At 41.4% G+C, this 25,371-nt stretch overlaps 2 protein-coding genes across 2 annotated transcripts; one reads left to right on the top strand and one right to left on the bottom strand.

Moving 5' to 3' along the window:
• Nucleotides 1-386: 386 nt before the first annotated feature.
• Nucleotides 387-2,139, bottom strand: gemin7 (gem (nuclear organelle) associated protein 7). Its single transcript, XM_061073343.1, has 2 exons — nt 2,085-2,139; nt 387-1,333 (listed from the first exon to the last, which is right to left on the bottom strand). Exon 2 carries the CDS (start codon nt 1,310-1,312, stop codon nt 920-922), a length of 393 nt encoding a protein of 130 aa, XP_060929326.1. The 5' UTR covers nt 1,313-1,333; nt 2,085-2,139; the 3' UTR covers nt 387-919.
• A 9,043-nt stretch (nt 2,140-11,182) lies between these two features.
• Nucleotides 11,183-25,084, top strand: si:ch211-195m9.3 (uncharacterized). The gene is made up of 17 exons (XM_061072483.1): nt 11,183-11,243; nt 11,339-11,371; nt 11,591-11,639; nt 12,716-12,870; nt 13,560-13,694; nt 14,260-14,448; nt 16,528-16,614; nt 17,257-17,442; nt 17,597-17,610; nt 17,827-17,852; nt 18,840-18,937; nt 20,615-20,706; nt 21,336-21,562; nt 22,568-22,721; nt 23,632-23,794; nt 23,922-23,975; nt 24,075-25,084. Exons 1-17 carry the CDS (start codon nt 11,216-11,218, stop codon nt 24,326-24,328), a joined length of 1,944 nt encoding a protein of 647 aa, XP_060928466.1. The 5' UTR covers nt 11,183-11,215; the 3' UTR covers nt 24,329-25,084.
• The last annotated feature ends 287 nt before the right edge of the window (nt 25,085-25,371 follow it).

The following is a 25,371-nucleotide window of genomic DNA, read 5'->3' as shown; positions in this document are numbered from 1 at the left end:
GATCTTTAATGTAAAGAACCACTATAGTATATTAGTATACAAAAGTACTTTAAGGTTCAGTGTTTAGTATTTAGTGACATCTAGTGGTGACGTAGTATATTGCAGCTGAATACCACTCACCTTACCCTCCCCTTCAAAACCTGTGGTCACTCAATGGGTGTTTAATTAGTCCAGTCTGGGCTACTGTACAAAAAACATGGCGGCCTTCATAGAGAGGACCCCCTCCCGATGTAAATTTAAAGTATTTAAATATAAAAGGCCCATTCTAGGGTAAAGAAAACAACTTTTTTTATTTGTGTTACAATTTAGATGGCATACTAGAGAAAACATTTCTAGGATTATTTTTAATTCAATTTCAGCGGCAGAAACAGGAGACACTCACTGACTCATTGTTGATTGTTTAATTTCTTGTTCCTCAAGGCAGCATTACGAGTGAGTTCGCCGTCTTTCTGGCTTAACAGTAGAATGTTTTACAAATAAACAGGTTGTCTGGAACTGCTCAACCATCATGTGCATTACAGGGATATTTAACTTTCTGAAAGTACATGTAAACCTCAGCAAAAAATCACCTCTTTTTTAATCATCCAACATTAACTGTCAATAACATCATCTAAAGCTAGAGCAGGCTTTAGCTCATGTCAGGTGTTGACATTTACATGGAAACAAAGGGACCGGACTCCCTCTTGTGGTGAAAAGGGGGGACTGTTTGTTACTGTAGGATCTTTGCTCAGTCACACATCATCAGTATGATCTAATGAACAAGACAGACAGGACTAAAATAGCAATATTCAACAACACTGTGCAGCCAGAACAAATATGTGAAGTATTTTACTATGAAAATAGATCCTATTTACAACAACAAATACGAAACGTTTCATACAAAACATGTTCTATATAAACAGAAAGAATCCTCAGGTGTTTATGCATCAAAACTAAATGAAATCACATCCTGACACCTGATCAGCGCCTCCTTCTGCACCCCGATGGGCGTGTGCAAGCCCGACACCTGGAAGTTCAGCACGTCGATGTCCGATGCTCCGAACGTGGCCTCCACCTTCACCTTCTCATGCATGTGAAACTGAACCTTCTTGTTGGTCATGGAGAGCAGACACCGGAGGAAGCCCTCCCGCAGCACAGAGCGTGCGTGCTGCTCTCTCTGCAGCTGCTCGGGGTCGGTCTCTGACGCAGCTGAGGTGGAGATCGAGGGGCGACACTGAGCAATGAAACGGGGGGAATCGGGGTAAAATCCCCGGCTGTTGGGGTCTGGTCCTCTGGGCAGACGGAGCACAGCCACCGGAATCCTAGTGTCCATGTTGACTCTTTTTACCAGCACCTGTTACAAGAAAAGAAAATTCATTAACACCGACCAGGCAATAAACCCCACTGGAAAGATCCTGAGTGCACACTGATGTACTGCATGGGCTAAACTTTGCATTCAAACAATTAATAAATCAAAGTCTTCTTAATCACATCTTAAATTTGACCAGATTAAGACAAAATCTATTTTTTTATATTGTTTTATTGCTCAGCCTTATGATTAAGAGATTAATTTAGATAAGATAAGACAAGATGGAGAGAAATTCAATTGAAAATTCTGAATTTATCAGTCCACTGATCATTGTTCTTATCATTTCTAGATTTGGAACTTAAATTTGAATGTCCACAAATAACCAAACAGGAGCAGGTGAACCACCATTATCAAAAATTCACTCTGCAATGAGGGAGTAGGTGTTGCACTAAAGAGCTGTTGCTTCTACTAATTTGTGATTTATAGAGCTAGATTATGATAATATATAATATTAATGTAACATCCAGTGCTGAACTGTTGACAAAATAATCTGAAGACATGTATATAAAACTGTAAGTGGCAGAGTCCACAGATGTAAACACACTCACTTAGATAATAAAAGTACAAAATAACAAAGTTTCACGACAATATTCACGAGCATTACAGAGATACACACTTTTGAGCAGCGTCAGAATAACGAGACCAACACGGTGCGACGACATTACACGATTTTGTTCACAATACTTTTCTCCTTATAAACAATTCACTGTTGTTTCGCTGCGGTTTGATTTCTCACCTCTTCTCTCCTCCTGTTAGCAGCATTAGCATTAGCATGGAGCCTGGTGGCTTCCTTTCCTACGTATTCTTCTTCGGTCCGGCGGATGAGTAATTAGCGTATAACAGCGTTAGCGCCATCTACCGGAGAGAAGGGTGGGAAGATTCTGATCGTTCAGTTTATTCAGTTACATTTAAGCTGTAAAAAATAACCAGTTGCACTGTTATTTGTTATTAAAAGCGCTTTATAAGTACAAAACCATTTAACATTTGCCATTTACATGAAGACAAGGTTATTGTTCAATCATACAAACATACTGAACGATCACAAAAAAGGTTTTCATATTACAAAAAAGAGCAAAAAAGAATCATACTGAACAACCAACCTTGACAAGACTGAACAACTTTTCCTTCCATTGAACTGCTCTTCCACCTGTGACCTGACTGACAGCTCCATGTTAGTTCCCAGCCACACTTCTAGGAACTTGGGTGTGACACTTGACAGTCATCTCTCTCTTACTGCCAACATTACTGCAACTTCATGTTCCGTTAGATTCATGCTGCACAACATCAGGAGAATAGGTCCCCTTCTCACTCGGAAGGCGGCGCAGGTTCTGGTCCAGGCCCTGGTAACTTCCTCTTCCCGGGTCTACCTGCTGCTGCCATCTGACCTCTGCAGCGCCCTTCCGGAGGCCCCTCCAAGATCCAGGTGGAGCCACACGAGAGGTCAACAGAAACACACACACACACACACACACACACACACACACACACACACACACACACACACACACACACACACACACACACACACACACACACACACACACACACACACACACACACACTACATTCTGCCCAGTTATAAACACTGAGCATTGGCGGGGGTTGAATATAAACAGATGTTGCAGATGTGGTGAGTTGCGTTAGATTGAGCAACACACTGTGCCACAAGGGTATGATACATGTTCAATAGTGTGTGTGCGGGTGTGTGTGTGTGTTTTCCCCAAAGTAAGTAATGGGTTCAGCAGTGTTGTCTTATGACTAAGAGTTTAATTTGACCGGGGGTCGGCAACCCCTGTTGTCATTCATTCATTCGTTCACGCTCATTTTTTAAATCATCATCGTAACAGGCCATCTGGAAATACCAGGAGCGGGAGAATGTGTGTGTGTGTGCGCATCCGCCCTGCATCCGGTCTGCTTCCGGTCTGCATCAACCCCTCCGCCACCGCCACCGCCTCCACCTCCGCTCACTCGCTCATTGACACTTTCTGTGTCCGCCTCCAGTCTGACCTGCTCTCAAGTTGTGTTTTAATATATCAAATATTTTCAAAGTGGGTCACATCTTATTATAGATTTCCCACTAATATGGGGAGGAATGAAATAGCCCTTCATAGTTCTGTATTTAATTTATTTCAGTAGGCCTACACTTGCCTTTCTCCTCTTCATAAGAGTTTGGTGTTTTCCTTTGTTGTAACAGGTAAAAATAGCATTAACATGTCAACGATTTTCTTTATTGTCGCTCTATAACTTCCTAAATGCAACAAAAAATAGTTTATATATATTTTTTTATATAAAGTATAACAATATATGAAACTTTATAAGCTGTGTTATCAAATATGTACTGCGGCTCTAGACAAATTTCATTTGGTGGAAAAGGGGGCAAAATTACTCTTTTTGATAGTATAGGTTGCCGACCCCTGGGCTTGACAGACAAACATGTGTGCAGTTGTGCGTGTGCGTGTGCGTGTGCGTGTGGAGAGGCAGGGGGATGTATTGCTCACGTCCAGGTGTGGTGCGATGTATGCAGAGTCCATGGTTTATCCTTGAGAGAAAGACTAGAGATCGGTCATTGTTGTCGGTAAGTGAAACACATGTGGCTGTGTGTGTGTTTGTTTTCATTTCTCCACACCTGAAGCATAGGTGGATGGTGTCAGTTGCAGTTACCAGGCCATCATGTGAAACACCAGGAGCAATAGAAAACATCTGCATCTGTCACACACACACACACACACACACACACACACACACACACACACACACACACACACACACACACACACACACACACACACACACACACACACACACACACACACAAACTGATCTTGAGTCCGACAAAGTCTGAGTCATTGGGAATCTGTGGGACCATGCGGCATGCTGCGGTGCATGCTTCCAGTTAACAGCTTGTTCACGTGGTCAGTGACGTTGACAGTGTTGCTCTCACTGTAACTAATAAACACTCATCAACAGCTATAAGGACCTGATCAGCAAATTAAGTAACTTAGTGGTTGTTTGATTCGCTCTAGAGTTTACGAGACTGCATTTAAACATCATGAAAAATGACTCGTCAACATTTTGTGCTCAGTACAAAACGAGACGTGATGCTAACAGTCAGGACTCAGTGTTAAAATGACCGGAGCGACACGCAGACATGGTCCGACACCATCCATTCAGAACCAAACACATGACCGTATTGTCACCTAAATCATCCCAATAAAAATGGAACAAATGAAAGTGAACTGGCTCATCTGTGAACTTAGTTCAAAATTTGAAAAATTAAACTAGCAACTTTAACCGGTTCATTTTGATCTGCATGAACTTAACTAGTTCATTTAAATTGTTGTGACGCCAAGGCTTTAACACTAGGCCCTGTGTTTAATATGTGTGCATTCTCCTGTTTTCCCCTTGCAACACGTAGGAGGAGCAGGCTGTGGTTGATGAGGGGCGGGGCTCCAGGTGATGGCCACCAGGTGAGTGCCAGTCAGGATATTACGCGACACTGGCGCCTCTGAGAGTTTTATTCGTCAGTCTGTTCTCCCTTTTTCCTCGACATCAGACACTGACAGTGTGGTCTTGATTCGAGGAATTGGGTTACATTCGTTTCCCGTGCCGCTGCATAGGATTGAACTGAATTCTGGCTTTATTAACAGCGAAGTGATTATTGCTGTTCGTCCATCCCTGCCTGTGGATGGCATTGATCTGATTTTGGGCAATAATGTGGGACATGATTGTGTTTTTCCCTGTCAGTCTCCGCCACCACCTGTGGTCAGTACAGGCGTGTTACTGTCACCTGAGTCTGACAAATGTTTTGAGGATTTTCCAGAGGTGTTCACTGCCTGCGCGGTGACTCGTGCTATGGCTCGTGCGCAGGTGGAGAAAGCGCCAGACGTTTCTGGGGCGTTGTCTAAATTGTTCATTCCCGACCTACCAGTACCATCATCTGTTGATCAGGTTATTGATGCTCAGAAAACTGATACCACTTTGGAAAAGTATGTTGCTATGGCTAATGATAATCAGAGTGTAGATCATGGTTATTTTGTCCAAAATGGTTTACTGCTTCGCAGGTGGTTGCCTCACGCAGGTGCTGATGTGGCAGGTGAGGTGCTGCAGGTGGTAATGCCCGCAGTGTATCGTGAGTTAGTGTTGAAAGCTGCTCATGGCGAAACATCTGGTCATTTTGGTATAAGGAAGACTTATAACCATGTGTTGCAGCATTTTTACTGGCCTCGCATTAAACGTGATGTTGCGGGATTTGTAAAATCATGTCATGTTTGCCAGGTTGATGGGAAGCCTAATGAGACCATAAAACCTGCGCCACTGAAGCCTATCCACTCGGTTGGTATTCCTTTTGAGTACTCAATTGTTGACTGTGTTGGACCCCTGCCAAAGTCTAAGTCTGGTATGGAGTATATGGTCACGGTGATGTGTCAGGCTACTCGATATCCTGCAGCGTATGCCTTGAGGTCGATTACCAATAAAGCTGTAGTGAAATCGTTGTCTCACTTTATTTTCATATTTGGCATTCCGAAAGTTATTCAAAGCGACCGTGTTCAAACTTTACATCCAAGACCTTTGCTGAGGCATTGAAACAGCTAAGCATTAGGCATAATCTCAGCAGCGCATATCGTGCGCAAAGCCAGGGGGCGTTGGAGCGCTTTCATGCCACCTTGAAGTCCTTGTTGCGTGCTTATTGTATAGAGCTGAAGCGGGAATGGGAAGAGGGCTTACCATGGCTCCTGCTGGCGGCACGTGCTGTCGTGCAGGAGAGTACGGGGTACAGCCCTAATGACCTCGTCTTTGGCCACAAGGTGCGTACTCCTCTGTCTGTTTTAGGGAGTGAGTTGGACCGTACGGAGCCACCAGAGAACTTGGCCGAGTATGTTCAGGGTTTTCGTCGCAAGCTGTTCCTGGCATGGAAAATTGCGAGTGAAAATCTGAGTAATGCTCAAAAGAAAATGAAGAATCTGTATGACCGCAAGGCAGTGGTGAGGGCTTTTTAGCCCAGGTGATCAAGTTCTTGCATTGCTGCCTATAGCGGGTTCACCGTTCGAGGCCAAGTACTTGGGGCCGTATACTGTCATCCGCCAGGTCTCAGAAGTTAATTATGTTGGATGAGGGACGCAAGGCTGAAACCAGTAGGGCTTGCTGTGGGGTCAGAAGCACCCGACATCATTCAGGTGACAGCTGAGGATGGCGTGTGTGGGCCTGATGATGCAGTGTTGCAGGCTCGGCTGGGTAATAGCGAAATGCTGGCTAATTTGGATAGTCTTCTTAGTCATTTGAAGAGTGAACATAGGGAGCAACTAAAAAGTTTAATTTTTGAGTTTTCATCCTTATTTTCTGACACACCGACCTGCACAAGCGTGATCGAACATTACATAGATGTGGGAGACGCAAAACCAGTTCGTCAAAGGTTTTATCGCGTCTCACTCGACAAGCAGAAAAGTCTTGATTCATCCGTGCAGTACCTCCTTGATAATGGATTAGCCGTACCATCTTATTCCAGCTGGGCTTCTCCTTGTCTGCTGGTAAAGAAATCTGATTCTTCCTTCAGATTTTGCACAGACTATAGGAAAGTTAACACGGTGACAAAAACTGACTCGTTTCCGTTTCCGAAGATTGCGTTGATCAGGTGGGTAGTGCCCGGTTTGTCAGCAAATTTGACTTACTTAAGGGTTACTAGTAAGTGCCATTGACTCCCAGGGCCCAAGAAGTTTCAGCGTTTTTAACATCGTCTGGACTTTACTCTTATAACAGGATGAGTTTTGGACTGCGCAACGCTCCTTCAACCTTCCAGAGACTCATGAATAGAGTTGTGGGAGGTTTGGAGGGGTGTGCAGTCTGAACCTTGTCTGAACCTTAATCTGACAGTGAACCTTGCGAAATGTGAATTTGCGAAGGCCACTATGGTTTACTTGGGCAAGGTGGTGGGGCAGGGGGTGGTGCGGCCTGTGAGGGCAAAAGTGTTTAGGCCATGAGTGAGACTGTGTGGACTGGATGAATGTTGGTTTGGTGTGTAGGCACAGGATGTCTGGGTGTTCACTTTGGCCTATGATTGTGTACACATGTGTTTCTTTTTTGGAGATGTTTTACCATCTCCTGTCTTTTGGGGGGGAGTGATGTGACGCCCCGGCTTTAATATGTGTGCATTCTCCTGTTTTCCCCTTGCAACACGTAGGAGGAGCAGGCTGTGGTCACTGCTTAAATAGTGTTTAAGAACCTCCAAGCTCTCTCTTGTTCCAGCTCTGGCCTGACACCGTAAGGCGGCCTGCACCTTGTTTTGGGACTGTTGTTTGTATTCATTTTGTTAAATAAACGTGAGTTATTGTTAACGTTACCCGACGGTGTCAGTCTTCCCTTTTGTCATGGCTACTGGGAGCTAGGTAGTCGTGAAAGTGTGCACTGGTACAACACTGACTACAACTATAAATAAAACTTTGGCAGAAAAATTGTCATCGGTGGAAGAGGGGGCAAAATGGCTCTTTTGATAGTAAAGGTGGCCGACCCCTGATCTAGTCCAAGGAATATCTTTTTAAATAACATTTATCAGTTCTTTTGGATAGCTGAGGTGGAGCACGTACTGTATATCAGCCCCATTGGCTCTTGGTACATTGAGGTCTTGCAGGACTTGTGTTTCCTTGATCCCTCTCCTGGCACTGGCCATGTCAGACATTAGGCCACCTCTGTTGACAACAATCTTCATCACCTCATTGGTAGCCAGCCCTTATTGGCTGAAATAGGTCATAACATACTTTGGTGTTTTAAGTCACTATATTTAAAGAGCAACACAAAGTAAAGTGAACTGTTTGAACTTCAGTGTTTATTACCAATTGCTATTTGAAGAGGTGCTCCTCTGCATGAACTTAAGTTCATAGTGACCTCCTTCCTCCTTCTCTCCTTCCTTCCACTGAATCATTCTGTTAACAAGAAAAACTATTCTTTTTGAATGATCATCCAATGATGGGTTCAGTAGAGTGGATGAACAATCGGCCTGGTTATACATCAACAAGCCTGGGCCTGTACTTAACTTTGAAAAAATGCATAATTGAAACTCACCATGTAGACAACTTGGACTAAATTAATATTTCTCCACAGTCGTCAACAGACAAAAACACATTCATGTGACAAACGCAATTTGTTATGCATTACATTACATTATGACTATATTGGGCCCTTTTTTATTTTAATCAAAAACATCAGTTGGTTGTGCTGCGTTTGAGTGAGTGATTACACAATAGAAACCCCAAAACAAAAAATCATACTGCCAGGAAGAGAGAAATCAGCTGATACTAACAGATGTTATGTCTGAGAAGCTGCAGACAGTTCCTCCAGACCACCCAAAGAGAAATTCAAGAGGGCTGTCTACGTCATTGATAACCAATTATGCATCGATTGGCAATATTTAAAAAGCACACTGACACTTACATGTAGTTTCAACCGCACTCTACTTTTCAAATAGGATTAATGTTGAAACATTACTTCCTTTTCTTATAATGTCCGTTATATAAGGAATCCCGATTTCTTAGTGTGCCTGCTTAATGACATGATGAAAATGAAAGTGCATGAAAAATATAACTAACCACAACGCTGAATCAATGGAAGCCCTGAGCCTGTTTCTCTGCAACAAGGCGGTCCCATCTAGGGCTAACAGTGACAATGACACCCGAAGTGTGTTGCTGATGTCCAGTCTACTCCGTAATTTCGTTTTGGTTGCCGTCACAGCAGAAAACTCCGCTTCGCACAGATATGATGTCGGAAATGGCAACAGAGTTTTTAGTGCTCTTGTGGCGATCTCAGGGTATTCTGCCGTGACTTTAATACAGAACACCGGTAGAGTTGTTTTCTCAAACATACTTTTAAGGCCGCAATCATTTGCGATCTCCAGCAACTGATTTTCTTCTTCAACAGACATGCTGGATTCACCTGGTTTGTTGACAAATGGGTCCGGCAAATACCGTGTGGTTTTGTGTTTAGTGAAAAAGTCACGTGACCAAGACAAGCGTCTTGACATGCGTAAAGCATGAGTCATAACGGAGATGATCTGGTCATTTTTCAAAATAAAACACCGTTCAGAATCAGATCATAAATAAAATGGAAATGATGTAAGTTGTTTATTCTTTCTGTGCGGCCCGGTACCAAATGACCCATGGCCCGGTTCAAAATAAAGCAAAACTACAAAGTGCTATGAGTAAGTTCCATTTAAGTGCTACTAAATTGTTACTTTCAAAAAATTTTAGTATTTAAAAAAAAAAAAAAAAATATTATATATATTTTTTTTATTCAAGCACTTTGCTGCACACTCCAGGGGCCAGTCCAAAGCAGCTCGAGGGCCGGATTCAGCCCGCGGGCCGCCTATTGAAAAGCCCTGCCTTATTGCATGAACTGATAGATTATGCAGGTGGCCAGAAGCCAGCCAGGAGACACACCTACAGGAGCAGAGGCAATAAAGGGGACAAACAGCAAAGGCCAATTTATGCCTCTCCGTTTTTTCTATTACGGACAGATAAGACCGCCCTATCCGTCGTGGAACGCCCTTTCCGAGCGCCTCGGAGAGCTTTTCGTACACCTCTGATTTTTCTTACTGTCCGTGTTTATGTCGGAGACCCCACGGACAGCTCTTGGCTGTGATTGGTCCGCGAACGACATCATTTCCGTATGACGTCATTTCCGTATTTCCGGACCTCAAACTTCCTGTTTCCTTCCCTGTAGCAACAAACTCAACCACAACTATAATTCTACGATTAATGTGACGTGTGTGTTAAGCCAGCGGAGTTGTCCGGCTGACGGTGGCTCGTTAGAGCACTGACGGCATGTGTGCACGGTCACATACGGTTATAACGAGCTTTCAAAACGGCGCTAGCGGGCTGGGCTAGCCACCATGCTAACTGCGGTGGTAACAGTGCAAAAACCCGCCGTCACGACTTTAATTCCACTTCTATCATGACACTGTTTCTATAATACCGTCAGGTTAGAAGCAAACACTGGATAGTAGTAGTTAGTGTCGGGAGTCCCTGCTGACTGTGTGTGGAAGCTGGGGGGGAGCTAGCTCCGTGTAGCTTCTAGCTACATGTAACCTCAAGCAGATTCAAGCTGTGGAATCAGCAACACAGTTCGGAAACAAGACCGGGGAACCGCTGCGCTAAGAAACGATTACATCAGCATTTTGACCCGCTGGGTGTCACTTTATTTAGTTCTGTTAGTTGCCATGGTTCAGTGTGTGGGAGGCAAGCTAACAGAGGTAAACAGAGACACGTGGACTTCTTCTTCCCAAATGGGGTAGGCTTCTCTGAGCTTGTCTTCCGTTGCGCCACCTATGGGTTTGGCGGTGAATTTTTTTTGACGTACAGTGGTTGGAGAGGTAAAAATCAAAAAGACTCTTCAACCCTCGTGGAGCCCTCTCCGAGAAACGGATACGTAGAAACATACACACTTCAGGCATAGATCCAAAATGATTAAGAAGAAAAGAAAAAAAGAACAGAAGAAAAAAGTCACTGCAACAGTTCAACCTTCCAAATAAATCCGGTTATACAACTTTAAATCAATCCTCTGAAAATTCATTCTACCGGACGAGCAAAGCATTTAAAGCTAACACCTCTGTGCTGTGTGATGAAAACCTGTGTGATGAAATCTCAGAGGTATATGGAACTCCCCTCCACTGTATTAAACTGTAGCAAACAATAATACAAAAACACATGTAGACTCTCTGATTGTGTTTATTTTGGGCCATAGCATGTGACTGCCCAGGTTTGAAATATGTGAGGTGATATCATTTGGGAGGAGTGGCTTAGTGATGCTATTTAGCCTCATCTCTGCATCTCACTCTCTAGTGCAGAGGCTGCTGCTAGATAGTTCAAAAGAAAGAGCTCCAACATGTCTCCACCTTGGATTGTTGGATTAGGTATGGTAACAGGCACATCTTCTTATAAATACCGCTACTTTTGATTTGGTTGATATAAGAAGATCTAATATTTTAAATTTTTTGCATTCTTTCAGTGTGGCTGATTTGCAGCTCCATCACTCAATGTGGTAAGTACAGGAATTATTCATGGACTACTGAACTTTCTTTAATGATTCATGACTTGGGGCGCGTGATCACTGAATCATGCTTTAAAAGTTTGTCTGGGGTGGGGTGGGATCCTGTTTGACACTGTAAACACATTTAGATCATCAGTGGCACATTCAGATGCTGAGGTCAGGCCAAGGGAGCTCTCAGAGATTCCATGTATCCAATTTGTTTATTGACAGAGTCTGCCAAGGAAGCTAATTCAGTCCCTAATAAGAGCTGTGACCACAGGTGAGTGTTCACTTTCTTTTCTGTGTGTGTGTGTGTGTGTTTCTGTCAGAGGCTATCTGTGGAAACAAAGTTCAGAAGAGTAACAATGTAATTGAGGACGGAAATCTAGGCTCCGTGTTTAAGTTAATGTTTAAAGCTTATTTATTCTGATTATCTATATTCATGTTATCTAATCTATTTTATTGTTTCTTTTGTCCCTTTATCTTACTTTAAATTATCATTACTTTTGTCTCCATAAATTAATGCAAGCATGTCCCGACGCGTGAAGTGTGCCAGTGTGTGTGGGTGAAAGCCTGTTGAACAACCTAACACTTCACATTAGATCTGCCCCGTCTTTAGCACTAATTAAATCACTATTAAAAACACACCTGTTCTCCCAGGCTTTCTCCTCGAGCTGAATGCGTTTCATCGCACCTGATTTTATTTTTCTTATCGTATCTCTTATATTTTATTTTATTTTATTATTTTTATTTTACATAAATAATTGTATTTTATTTGTATTAATTGAGCTTTAATGTATTGCGTTTTAACTGTCCTTTGGTTCTACCAATCAGCCTGTGAAGCACTTTGGTCAACCAAGTTTTTTTTTTTTAATGTGCTATCTAAATAAAATTGACATTGACATTATGGGGACAAATATCAAGTTTTCAAGTCCACACAGGAAATCAAAATGAGTCAATGTAATGTCCTCTATGGGCATGGAGACAGGTTATGTATTATGCCAATGAATTTCCGCAAAAAGATAAAAGTACAAGGTTGTGTGTGCCTGCATGTGTATGATTAGTGAAATTATGCCATTTTTGTAGTACCAACCTCATTAAAATTATTTTGGTTTGTGGTTACCTCAAAACTAGTACTGTTACAGTGTTTCCTTCTGTGATATGTTCACATATAAAGATGTGTCGAACTCTGTAGTGTGTAGTGTATACTGCGGCTTACCTGTGTAACTGTTCACTTGTCCATCAGAGGGCAGTATTACAAAGCATAAGAGTGAAATGTATATTGACAAAATTCAAAAGTCAAATAACTTTTTTAACATATTTACAATGATGTGTCAATGATTCCTTGTCCTGCAGTAAATCATGTAAGGGAATAACATATGACATTCGCGAGGCTGTGTGCTGTGAGGATCAACTTCATTCAGGGCAAGGACTGTCATGTTGTGGAAAACAGCCTTTCAACCCTGCTGTGGCCACTTGCTGCCAAGTAGGACATGGAAGCAGATTGACAGGTAATGGAAATGAAACCAGCAAGTAATGTTGATTTAGTTTTTTTAAACCAGGAGGAGAGCTGTGTAACTTGTGAAAAGGGAGAGATTTCAATAGAATAAACCAAAGCACTAAATAGCATGAAGAAGAAAAGGCTGACCCTTTCGATGAGAAATACTGAGAAGATTTGGCAGCTGCATATCCATGTTGCCAAATCCCTTTTCCCAATACATTCCAAAGGTGTTTTTTTTTTTTATATATATGTTGACTCGGGAAAACCCAGGAAAATCCCTGAACTCAATGATGAAACCAGTTTGAGACGGCATTAAAAAAAAAATCATGGTCATGAAGGAACAGGCTGTAGCTTTCAAACAATAATTGATTGGAAAGAAAACTTTCCTCACATTCATTGAACCAGCAGCAGCAGCAGCAGCCTGGACTGTTATCACACGGCAGATTAGCTGATTGGCTGATACTACAATAAGCTGTATTGTGTTATGACATGTTGGTATCAATGTGTTACTATTCAAACTATTTGGTTCACATGATGCTGTCAGGTTCTGTTCTTAGATCATGGACCTCCTTCTAACGTGATTAATTTCTTTCTTGAACTCGGCCTCTCTCCGAGTGTGGAAGTTCCCCAGTGTTGACTAAGCACTTTCAGCTTCTAAGAGCTGGCGTCTGTATCTTGACATGATCTCTGCTTTCACAGCCAAAGTAACACAGGACGTAAGTGAAGCAGTGTCAGCCTGCTGTGGCCTGGAGGCTTTCAACCCACTCAACCAGATTTGCTGTGATTCAGCCATTGTACCCAAACCTGTTCCGATGGCTCAATGTTGTGGAAAAAGTGAGTAGAGTTGCAAAATATTGATCTATTGACGTGTGGCATCATATACACACACTTACAAAACACCAAGTGGGATTTATATTATGCCTACTAGAATAATCTTTTCTAATTGACAAGCGTTGTTGCAGGACAGTATGACCAGACACATTTCAGATGTCTGTTTACAGAGTATTGAACTGTGTTGCCTCTTTGACACTTAAGTAAGCAGGTATGTGCAGGTTTTTTAAATGTGGGTAAAGCACACAAAGTCGTAGACTTTGATGTTTGATGGTTCAGAGCTGGAGCTGATTAAAACTTGTGTCAGCTGCTTTTGATTTGGCCGAGGAGTTTTTTGTCCAATGGAAAAGGAGCATACAGTCAAATCCATGACAGTCATGTTGGATATTCCTTACAGATACAAGTGATGCAACTGTTTTGCCAAGTCTTACACAAACATGTGTAACATATTCTGCTCTGTTTTATTTTATCCAAACACTTTAAGGATATTCAGTAACATATACAATTTGTTATATCTGAAGTAATTTGATAATTTGTAATTGCAAAATCATGGCAATCTTGTCCACAGGGGCTTTTGATGTGGAAAAGCAGATGTGCTGTGGTCCCATGCGAAACAAGACACTCCTGACAAGCATGTCCAATAAACACCGGTGCTGTTTTCACGACCAGTTTGACTACACGACTGAATGCTGCTGTCAAATAGGTGATGGTCTAAAGATAGAACCCAAAAAATCAACTTGCTGTGAGAAAGAGTCAGGTGAGTCAGGTGTCTCTCAACTCTTACAGATCCTATACACTGCAGGCTAAAGGCAATATAACTCATTTAACACACATCACACTTTCATATCTATTCAAACGTTAATTGCAGTTTGTATTTGTCCTGAGGCATTTCAGATTGAGCAATCAAAGCCTGTTCGCATAAATAGAAAAATATGCAAGTACAGACAAGTTGCAGTGTAAATTTCGTTGGGGAAAACTATGACGAAACATATTTGTTAACGACCTTTTTCCATGACTAAGACGAGACGAAGACGGATCTTTGAAATTAAAAACTATGACTTTAGTTTTTTAAAACATCGTATCCGGCCGTCATGAAGTACCAGGAGCGGGCGAGTGTGTGTGTGTGTGTTTGTGTGTGTGTGTGTGTGTCTGTGTGTGTGTGTGTGTGTGTGTATGTGTGTGCTCCCATAAGCGCACCGGTCCCGAGGGCTCGTTCAAGCAGCCGGTGAGTCAGTGACCGGCTGCTTCTCAACAGTGGAAACAGTTTCTCTGGTCTCAGCTGCTCAGAGATCAGCGCCTCAGCTTCTTGATCAGAGCAGAAGCTGCAGTTGGTTTCTACCGAGCTTCAGTTTCTGTGTCCGCCTCCAGTCTGACCTGCTCTCACTTTTTGTTTTCACATTTCTCCAACTAAAATATATCTTTTTAAGCTATTAGGCTGTAGCTATATGTTTTTATTTATTTCAAAATAGGGTACTTCTTATTTCATACATTTCCCACAAATATGGGGAGGACTCAAATAGCCCTACAAAGTTCTGTGTTTAATTTATTTCAAAGTAGGCCTACACTTGCATGTGTATTAAGAGTTTGGTGTTTTCCTTGGTTGTAACAGGTAAAAATAGCAATAAAATGTCAACAGTTTTCTTTATTGTCGTTCTATAATTTCATAAATGCAACAAACTATAGTTTAGTATAGTATAACTTTATATAAAACTTTATTAGCTTTGTTATCAAATATGTTTTGCGACTCCAGACAAATTTTATTTGGGGGAAGAGGGGGCAAAATGGTTCTTTTGATAGTAATAGATAGTATAGACCTAGGCTAGGAGGGATATCTAATGGACAACCTTAGTACTGCAAGCTGGATTAGTGATCATTTGTAGACACAACACAGGGGGTCCCTGGGCCTGAGAAAGGAAGAAAAGGAATTTAATGGGGCTATTAAATGTGACTAAACTAGACTAAAATGTTCTGAGTTTTCGTCGACGAAAACTAGACTTAATCTAAGAAGGATAAAATGACTAAATGTGACTAAAACTAATAGGCATTTTCGTCTAAAGACTAAGACCAAGACTAAATCAAAAATAGTTGCCAAATTTTCACTGCCGACAAGTCGATAACCTCCACTTGTGCTTTTTCCATGGTAAGAAAACAATGCAGAACAACTTTTGCTTTCCTTTCTTCTAACTTAATCAGAGAAACAAAGTAGTTGCATATGGATGTGGTCCACTTCTGGCCTTCTCGTGGCCTGGAAGTGAGCCTAAAGTGTCCCTCTTGTAAAATAGCAAATAGTGAACAGGAGCGGACCGTCCAAGTGCCACCATTTCACGCAGTATGTTTGCCGGATTGTTTGGTGTGGGCTAAATCTTGGTCAATATTACTAATACAAGCCTGTGTAGCAGGGAAGAATCCAATAGCAGGGCCTAAGTGAAATATGATTGGCCCCTGAAGTGCACCTGTCCTGTCTGTAGTCTTTAAACTAGTCACTTACTAGAAATACTGATAATTAATATGTGAAAAATTTTCTAAATATTTTCATGAACTCTGGCTTCGCTCAAAGTTATAGAGCTAACATTCAAGGAATGACTTAAACGGGCACCTTACTGAATGAGGAATTGTGCCTGGATGTTGGACATCTAATTGGCCCCTCTGTGTTAAATTAGAATAAATCCTAGATCCACAACTGGTGAGCAGTATTTGTATGTACGTTGGCTGGTGTATTAATTTAATGTTTTTTTCTGATTGGTTGGTTTGTAGATGTTGCAATGCAACACAACCAATGCTTCACATCTTCATGAAAACTGGTGCATTTGCGTTGACTTGATCTCTGTCTCTACAGCTCATGCTAACGATCAACTCAACAAAATATTGAGGCCGTCAAACGTTGTGGCGAAAACTGTGCTAAAGACCCAGTATTGCAATAAAGGTGAGTAGAACTGCAAACAAAATGTCCTTATGTAATTCAATTTTGGATTAGCCGCCATGTATTAACTACAAATGTAAGCTAAAGCTGTGCACTGGATTCTGGAGATTTTTAGCATTTTCTCCGAAGAAGGTGCATCTGTGAATGCAAATGTCCAAGTGAGACCCTTCGGATTATCTTCAGAGTTTCTCCACCTGGCCTCCTAGTATGAAGTCTGCAGAATCCGATTTGTGAGCTCACAGCAGACGATCCCGTGCTAGATTCACCGTGAGCGAGTGGGAGGGTTGATAACGCTTCTAACATGCAGGAGAAGCAAAAATGAAAAAAAGAAAATAATATCTCCTCAAACACGTACAAGAAACGAGACGTCAACAGAGTTTTTGGTGATCAGTGTTGTCAAGAAAATCATGCGATCTCTGCAGGTGGATTTATATGTTTCTGCCTGCGGCTCCACGGCTCACCTTTATAGTGTTGCTGTTTCGAACACGTCTATGCAGAAAAACTCCTGCTGCATTGTGCATGAGTGAAAAGCAAACTGTGGATGAAGTCTAGACACAATTACCTGGAAGTTATGTCATGTCTGAAAACAGCATGTTATGGTAGAGGTGAAAATGATACAGGTTTTCATTCTGATCATATCTGCAGATTCTATTAATGTGGACACACACCTGTGCTGCGGTCCTCTTCAGAAAAAGAAGGTCCTGCTCAAAACGTCCATCCACCACAAGTGCTGTGGCCAGGAGCAGTATGACAGTAAGACTGAGTGCTGTTGTGGGACTGATACACTCCAGATAAGTCCCATCAATTCGGTCTGCTGTGCGAACGAGTTAGGTACGTGACGGAGTGCACCGAATATGTTGTTTTTTGCTAGTTTTCTAATCAGTTGATGAGTCACTGACAAGCTATATTTATCTTTCTTGCAAATAAGGGTGCCCTCACCCATCTTCCATAATCACTCAAAATCTGTTGTGCTTTGTGCCCTCAGGTGTGCGCCCGCAGGTAAGAAATCCCCCAAAACTCTTATCTTCAGTTTACGTAATTTATGTCACAGTTATGAAAGACAACAATTACTCAACTGCCCAAACTATACTGCAACCCAAGGTGATAGATAAACTACACACTGATTGCTTTTTGTTGATATCAATATTTTAATAATTAGATCAGTCAGTGAAGGACAGTTTGGGGACATTAACTTTTTTGTGCTTCATTTCTTAGCTACCGATTCCTCAGCGTTCCAAGTGGTAAGTCAACCAAATGTTTTAATCCAGTGTTTGTGTGATTTTGTTTTTACCCAATCTATGTTATTTTGACCCAATGTTAAACACATCAAGTTGAGGTTTTACACATAAACTGTTGCAAATTTATCCTATTGTGGATGTGACATTCAAAACTATAAAGTATTCATTAATTATTCATAATCAGAAACAAATAGTGACATGTAGGTTTAAGAGGAACTACAGAAGAGTTCACCACCACACTGGTTTGAGCCATACAGTGTATATAAAGATGGACTCCACTTCAGCCCACTAACCAGAGAGAAAACTAAAATATCCTGGACATTAATGCTGCCATCGTGCATTTGGGGCCAGAATCTGCACAGTCGTGATCGGGGGATGGAGCCTCTGTAGAAAGGTCCTTTCAATACATATCCGTGACCAGTCACAAGTCAGTTCCAGCTGATAATGAAGTCAGCCACCAGGGGGCAATCATGATGGCTTTGCTTCACTTTTGGGGAGATGTTATGTTGTCCATCTTTATACAGACAATAAAATGTCTGGTTGGGTTTTCTTGCCAAGAAACAAAAGTTTACAGTGAGTGTTACCCACCAGGATGCATTGTGTGTCCAATAACCACATTGAACATGTTTACTTTCTCATGAAATAATTGCACTGCTGAGTTTTAGGTACTTTACATCCTGATTATTTAAATCCAAGTTTATGAGCTAGACTGTTAGCTATCTTCTCTGCTGGCGTTGGTGTGTTTCTTCGCACTTTACTGCCACCTGTAGATCAGTGGGACTATGTAACCATTAACAGGATTGTGTAAATATGCATCTGATATAACTTTTAGTATCTTAAAAAAGTGTGTTGAACACTTTCCAGCTCACATAGAGTACTGTAAACAGCATCATGCTTTATGTGGTAGTGCTCGTGTTATGTTGCAAGGCTCATGTGATGTGATATGGACTAATCCTTTGTTTATTTATGCTTATCTTTGCACATTTACAGCACTGAGCCACACATGCGCCTCTGTGGCTCATCATGTTACAACCCCCATGAATTACAGTGCTGTGAGAGAGAGAGTACAAAACGTCATTTCAACTCAGGTATGACCCAAGGGTTGTGTTTGTTGTGGTCTTATCTGATGCTTCTGATAGAGGAAGAAGGAGAAGTAAGGCATCCATGCAAATCATCCTTCAACAAGCATTTCACCTGAGTATGCAGTTACATCTCCCCCTTAAAGGAATAGTTTACCCAAAAATGATAATTCACTCATTATCTACAAACCACTATACAGAAGGAGGGGTGGTGAAGTGTTTGAGTCCATACACTGCTGGAGTTTCAGGGATAAACAGTGCAGCAGCCAGGTAGCAGCCAAATCCAATACATCTGAAGATATTATCTTTACATAAAAAAAATACATAACATGCCTCCATGCTGTTCCTGTGGTGTCGTCCAAGTATTCACAAGCCATGACATTCATACTCAAAGTCCACCAGAAGCTGCTAAGCTAGCTGACATTAGCCTTTCTGACGGTCCGTGAGTGCACCTTGTCGGATGATAACAGCGACATTAATGCTATAAAACATGGCGTACACCACAGGAGCAGTATGGAGGCCCGTTATGTCATGTTTCTGTTGTTCTCTTTACATCTGACGTTAAGCCCTAATATCGTCTTAATTCTACGCTGGGTGTTTTTTGAGACCATGGTTCAGACAAAGTTTCCATTTAGTAGATTTATATCAGGACAGATCAGCTGTGTAAGAAGGTAGGCTCCTTGTAGCAACTATTGCTTAGTTGGGAAAAAAAACGCCCTAGAAAAAGCACCCTCGCTGTAGGCTACAGATGCTGGCAGCTCCTGATCATTGCGCACTAACCCACGCATCACCTGAGCTGATGTCATCACAACAGACCCAACAGGTTATTACTTTCACTGGTGCCTTTTTCAGGACAAATTTTCCAGCTGACCCAACCCTGATCTTTAGTATAGTATATGTACAGCTTAAGGCAACACTGCGGAACAGGAGAGGTTGTATGTGAGAATGCAAATGTCCCAATCAGTTGCTACAGACATTTTATAAAATGTTCCTGCCAGCCCCTGAGCCCAATGTCTGAAACACTTGAGAGAAGCAATACTGAAAAACAGAATATCTCAGGATGAAAAAGGGGGGCCATACATGTAGAAGTTGTAGATGACGATGTCTAATAAGGGAGATGAGATTCGAGAGGTTTTGTTGAAAAGAACTGACGTCGGTGTCGATGTGCTGTAAATGATAAAACCTCCTGCCTCCTTTATACTCAACCCAGGCGCCACTCCTCGCCTGAATGTTCCACACATAATCTTGTTGTTTTGAACGCGTCAGACTCGACAATCTCCTGCTTCTTCATATATGAGAGTGAAATATACAGATCCAACAATCCAGACGTTTTCTGGAGTTGTGTCTGAAAACGGCTACTGTCACTGCTGACAGAAATGTGTTTAAAATAAACAGGGGTTCAGGTTAGGTATAATAGTCTTTTAAAATCCCCCACAGAACCTCACAGTCGACACTGCACTTTCAGGGCCTTCAGCAGTATAGTCAGATAGTTTTTTTTTTGATGGAAGGTTGGCAAGAAAAACGAAGTATTGCCACACCAACAGGAAGAAAACTCTAGAGGCATGATTTGTCCTGTAAGACGTCAGAGGACAGGCTCTCACATGAGCGCTTCCCACAGTGTATGCCTTTATTACTTTTTTTTTTACATTCCACAACTGCTCTGACCTGTTTCCACCTCCTGTTTAGGCGGATGTGATGCCACCCCCACAGTGTATGACCCAATCACACAAGTCTGCTGCGATGGCTGTTTATCAAAGAAGGAGCCTTGGACACATCAAGTAATTTCCACATGAGATTCAGCTGGGTGGAAGATTTTGGGAAATAGTTTGGGAAATTTAAACCCCAGTTTCCAGTGATGTTTATAAGCTTTGCAATAATTACTTCATACCAGTTTTACTTGCACAAAGAAAGAAAAAACTTGAGGCAGAATCTCTTTTGTGTGGCTGCTTGTGGAAAACAAATACAGCATGTCTAGTGAATATAATGAAAACAAATAATTCTCTTAGAGTCTGAGAACTAGGACAAGTACAGCCCAGGTTTTTCTGTAGAGAGCAAAATAAAAAAAAACCGCTGCTTTGGTGCAGTTTCATTGAGAGCGCTCGGAGCTCCACCCTGCTCCTTATATAGTCGGTGAGGACGATTTGGACTTACTGGACTAAAATCCCTGCTAGAGTTAGCGTCGCTACCGATTTTGCATTTGCAAAAAGAAGATATAACAACATCCTGGTAAGACTTTAATAGAAATGTATATTTGCATCGGTCACCGTTTTTCTGGCATGACTTTTATCCTTATATTCTTATATGCATATATATGTGTCAGTACAGTGTATATGTGCAGTGCTTGTGTGTGTCTGTGTGTAAATGCATTGCTGCACACTTATAGATGTATTTTCTCTGATTCTTGAAGTGCTGTGGACAGACGGCATACGGCTTTGCACAACGAAGAGTTCTGTGCTGTAACGGCACCTTGTACAAGGACATAGAAGATGGAGAGGAATGTTCAGACACCAATATTCCTTTCGATCCTACTAAAGGGACTCTATGTTGTTCTCAGTTTCATAGCTCACCTGGACAACACTGCTGTGGGACAGAAACGTACCGGCCTCACCATGAAATCTGCTGCGATGGTCATAGGTGATTATATCTGCGCGTGTTTTCATGCTAGTCTATGAAAATAGTCATGAGAATTCAGTTAGACAGTCGCACATCGGCTTGGTATGCTGCAGCGTCTGGTATGTGTCTTCTCTTTTCCACTGTGAACCCTTAAAAATGTGTTTTCCATAGTTGAGCAGTGAGGATATGTGAGCCCCACCTAAACAGGCACGCCAGACGCTGTCTGTGAGGATTCAGTGTAGACTCTGGGACCAACGGACATTCCATTGTCTACATTGAAGCAGTTCATTTTTTCAGATTTCCCTTGGTCTGCATCCTGGGGGGACTGAGATACATTTTTCTGTTGTAAATTGGCAAGATTGCTGTATAAACAAACATCACTAAAGTATCTTTGTAAAAGGGTGGGGCTCAGCATATCTTGATAATTACTCTTAAATATTGGTTATTATTATATTCAGCTCTTAAGCCTACCAATGATTTCTCAGGCCGACCAATATAGGGGTAGATAGAATATACGAGCGGGACCATTTTGTTCATTTGGAGCCAGTGCCTCTGCATTAGTATTCGTTGTGTGGAGCCACGGTTTCAAGGTCCAGTCGACACATACACTCGCCCAATTGCGATCAGCCAATGTCAATCATGACATAGCATCAATTATCTAATTAAAACTTTGCACACAAACAACATCTGAATGTCTTGACGCTGATCTGCTAATACTAAAAATGAAACAGATTTTCTGTGCTGTATCTGAATTTGACTCACTGTTGCTATTTTATTGTTCTGATCTAACGATGGGGTCGTAGAAAGAATAAGTAATTTATTCAAAAAGAATTACGCATATTTTAATCTCTTTCATATTTAAACGTTTTTCAAATCCTAGAGACAATCAAATATTGAATTGAAATACATTTATTGAAATCAAACATTGCTGGAACATCAATAATTGATTCTACTCTAACTGGATAAAATAAGCATCATGAATATAATATCTATTTATTGTAACATAAGCTCTGTTTCTCCATCCAGACATACTAAAGGTGAACACAGTCATTGCTGTGGAATTCACAGCTACGACATTAATGACCTGCACATAAAGTGCTGTGCAGGGACACTCTATAACCTGACATCATCAGGCAGCTACGGCAATGACGCCCAGTGCTGCGGATCCATTCTTCAAAAGGTGTGTTCGTAAATAATCCTAATTATAGTGGCATTTTAGGTCTGAAAGGTTTATTGCTTATGTCTGTTTAAAATATATCCATGACCTTAAATATTCCTGGAAAGGGAACGCTGTCTCTTCCACATCCTTATCACAGGCTTGACGTGATGAGGAGCTGCTGTAGGCAAGTTCAGTCAAAAAGAAAAACAATAGGCCAGCAACCATTGACAGAGGAACATTTTCAATTCCTCCACGCTGCAGGAAGCCACTGGCCGGAGGCATCTTGTTTTTCGGTTGTCAGTCCATCCATCTGTCCCATTTTTGTGAACATGATATCTCAAGAACTCAATAAGCGAATTTCTCTAGTTGTGATGCAAACATTCAGTTGGACTCAAGAACGATCTATATCAGAATTCAGAGGTCAAAGGCCAATATCACTATGAATTCTCAAAACCCTCTTTGCCTTGTGAGACTTAGACTCAACGATGAACTGATAAGGTTTGGTGGTTGAAGGTGTAGGTGACCTCATGTTCTTGTGAAGGTGATATATCAGGAACACCTATAGGGGATTTTATTACACCTGGCACAAACCTTTTCTTGGACTGAGGGTGACCTTAGTAGCAAATTCGAAGACAAAGGTCACTGTGACCTCACAAAGCCCATTTTTCTGCCTTCACAAAAACGAATTAAAAGAAAAACATTATATTTGGCACATATGTTCAATTTGACTTCTGGACTAACTGATTCGATTTGGGTGGTCAAGCTGTGGAGACATCCATCACTGTGTATTTGACCTGTTTAACATATACATCTTTACTGTATGTCATGGACAAATGCAGTGATGTCAGTCTCACTAATCACTGAGGGTTTAATGTCAAACGAGCATTTTAATGTGACTTTCATATTGTTCATAATTCTATGCCGACTTTAGAACCAAGATGTTTGCTGCTCAAGTGTGGACAAGGAGGTGCGCTACTCTAAGGAGAGCGGATTGAGATGCTGCGGTCACCACTACTATAACACATCTCTGTGGTCGTGCTGTGCCGAGAAGCTGAGCCCTTTACACCAACCTGGACAGGTCAAGATAAAAAATGGTCAGTTTCTGTTTTGTCCCTAACTCATAGACTAGTACTTGCCTAAACCTAACCCTCTTTGTCATTCTATCGTGATTATGCCAGTTTCTCCATCTTAGCAGAAATATGTTTTTAATCTTTTTTTCAGAATCCAGGTTTCCGTCAGTGAACAATCTGAACACAAAAGATCTTTGCAAAGAAAGTAAGACACTACTTTATAATCTAAAAGTTTTTATTTATTTATTTGGGAGCAATTGCTGTCTCCAAAATACATTTACACATTTTTCTTTATGTCCTTTAGGGAATATCGGGACCGTGGAAAGTGTATCTCTGCACAGTGTCGTGTTCCGTGATGTGCTGAAGATTCACGCAGCGAGCGGCACTGTTAAAGCTCTGGCGTCGCCTTACATCCTGAGAACACCTGATCGTTGCAACAAACCTAAACTGATCCCTGGCAGGACCTACTTCTTTGACGAATTTCATGTCTTCCCTGGTTTCATCCATGACCCTTTTCAGTCGCTCCAATTCATTATTTCCAAATGTCATCCTTTTTGACATTGCGGTTTTTCTGCTGAAGAACATAGTTGAAGAGTATCATCACTCATCATGTGGTTCTATTTCCAGCAGTCGCACAGCAGATGCTCCTAACTAAGTGTGGGTGTAGAAAGTATCTAAGTTATTTAACTGCTATTCATCAAGAGGAAAAAGAATGCTACATCTGACCTCGCGGGTAATCTTATCGGAATGCAGACGTTAAGAACAGTTTATAGAAAAGGGCAATTTTCCTCCTGTTGTCTCATTTGATGTTGTTGGTCATCAAGAGGCAGTCCTATTAGAACGAGACTGTTTCATAACCAGTTAAAAGCTATTTGTAGGGGCTTAACTACAGCCTCTGGTCAGATGGCATCATCATCACTGTTTCCCTTACGGACCACCCACCCCCACTTTTTGTGTGAAGAACTATTTCTAGCGTTAGCACTTTTAATATGAACAGCCATGTAAGACACATGCCTGTTTTCCTACAGTGTGAAAATAACCCCTGTTTTTTAAATGACAATGTAGGGGATAATGTTTAAAAAGAAAACTGTTCTCAAAGACTATGAACCTGCCTTTATTTAACATATACCGTTAAAATTTCGAGCAGTAAAAGCTGTGTCCTCTGGTGAAAAGTTCAGTCTCCAAACTAATGTTGATTTCATCTAAGCTAAACAGCTATCGGTGAAAACTTCTCATAGTTACTCTTTATTAGTTTAATGCTATTCTAATTCTTATAGTACTGTTTGTCTGCATTTACTGTTCTATTTTTTTCTTAGTTGCATTCAGATTGAATCATTTTTCCAAGTGAGTGTATACTATTATTCAAAGTCATAGGAATCACGTTTGGATTTATACATATTCTGTTGCCTGTTGATTTTTTATATATTAAAAAGCTTTGTGCCTGTTTCTGATAAATAAAACGTTTTTTAAATAAAAAATCAAACTTCTTGTGTTTTATCTCACTTATCTGGGACCATAATGTAGTATCACAGGATATTGAGGTATAAGCTCTACTGACAACAAATTTTACTTGATGATACTGTCACGGATTTACAAGTTGA

The sequence above is a fragment of the Limanda limanda genome, chromosome 6, assembly GCF_963576545.1.
Source record: "Limanda limanda chromosome 6, fLimLim1.1, whole genome shotgun sequence".
NCBI classification, from domain to species: domain Eukaryota; kingdom Metazoa; phylum Chordata; class Actinopteri; order Pleuronectiformes; family Pleuronectidae; genus Limanda; species Limanda limanda.
Note: the sequence above shows the minus strand (reverse complement) of the source record. Positions and strands in the feature narration are given on the sequence as shown.

What these genes read in the sequence shown, in the direction of transcription:
- gemin7 (XM_061073343.1), bottom strand. Translation starts at nt 1,312, where the DNA reads ATGGACACTAGGATTCCGGTGGCTGTGCTCCGTCTGCCCAGAGGACCA.
- si:ch211-195m9.3 (XM_061072483.1), top strand. Translation starts at nt 11,216, where the DNA reads ATGTCTCCACCTTGGATTGTTGGATTAG. An exon ending in ACATGGAAGCAGATTGACAG is followed by an intron (nt 12,871 to 13,559) that starts GTAATGGAAATG and finishes CTGCTTTCACAG; the next exon opens with CCAAAGTAACACAGGACGTA. An exon ending in AGGAGCCTTGGACACATCAA is followed by an intron (nt 20,707 to 21,335) that starts GTAATTTCCACA and finishes TGATTCTTGAAG; the next exon opens with TGCTGTGGACAGACGGCATA.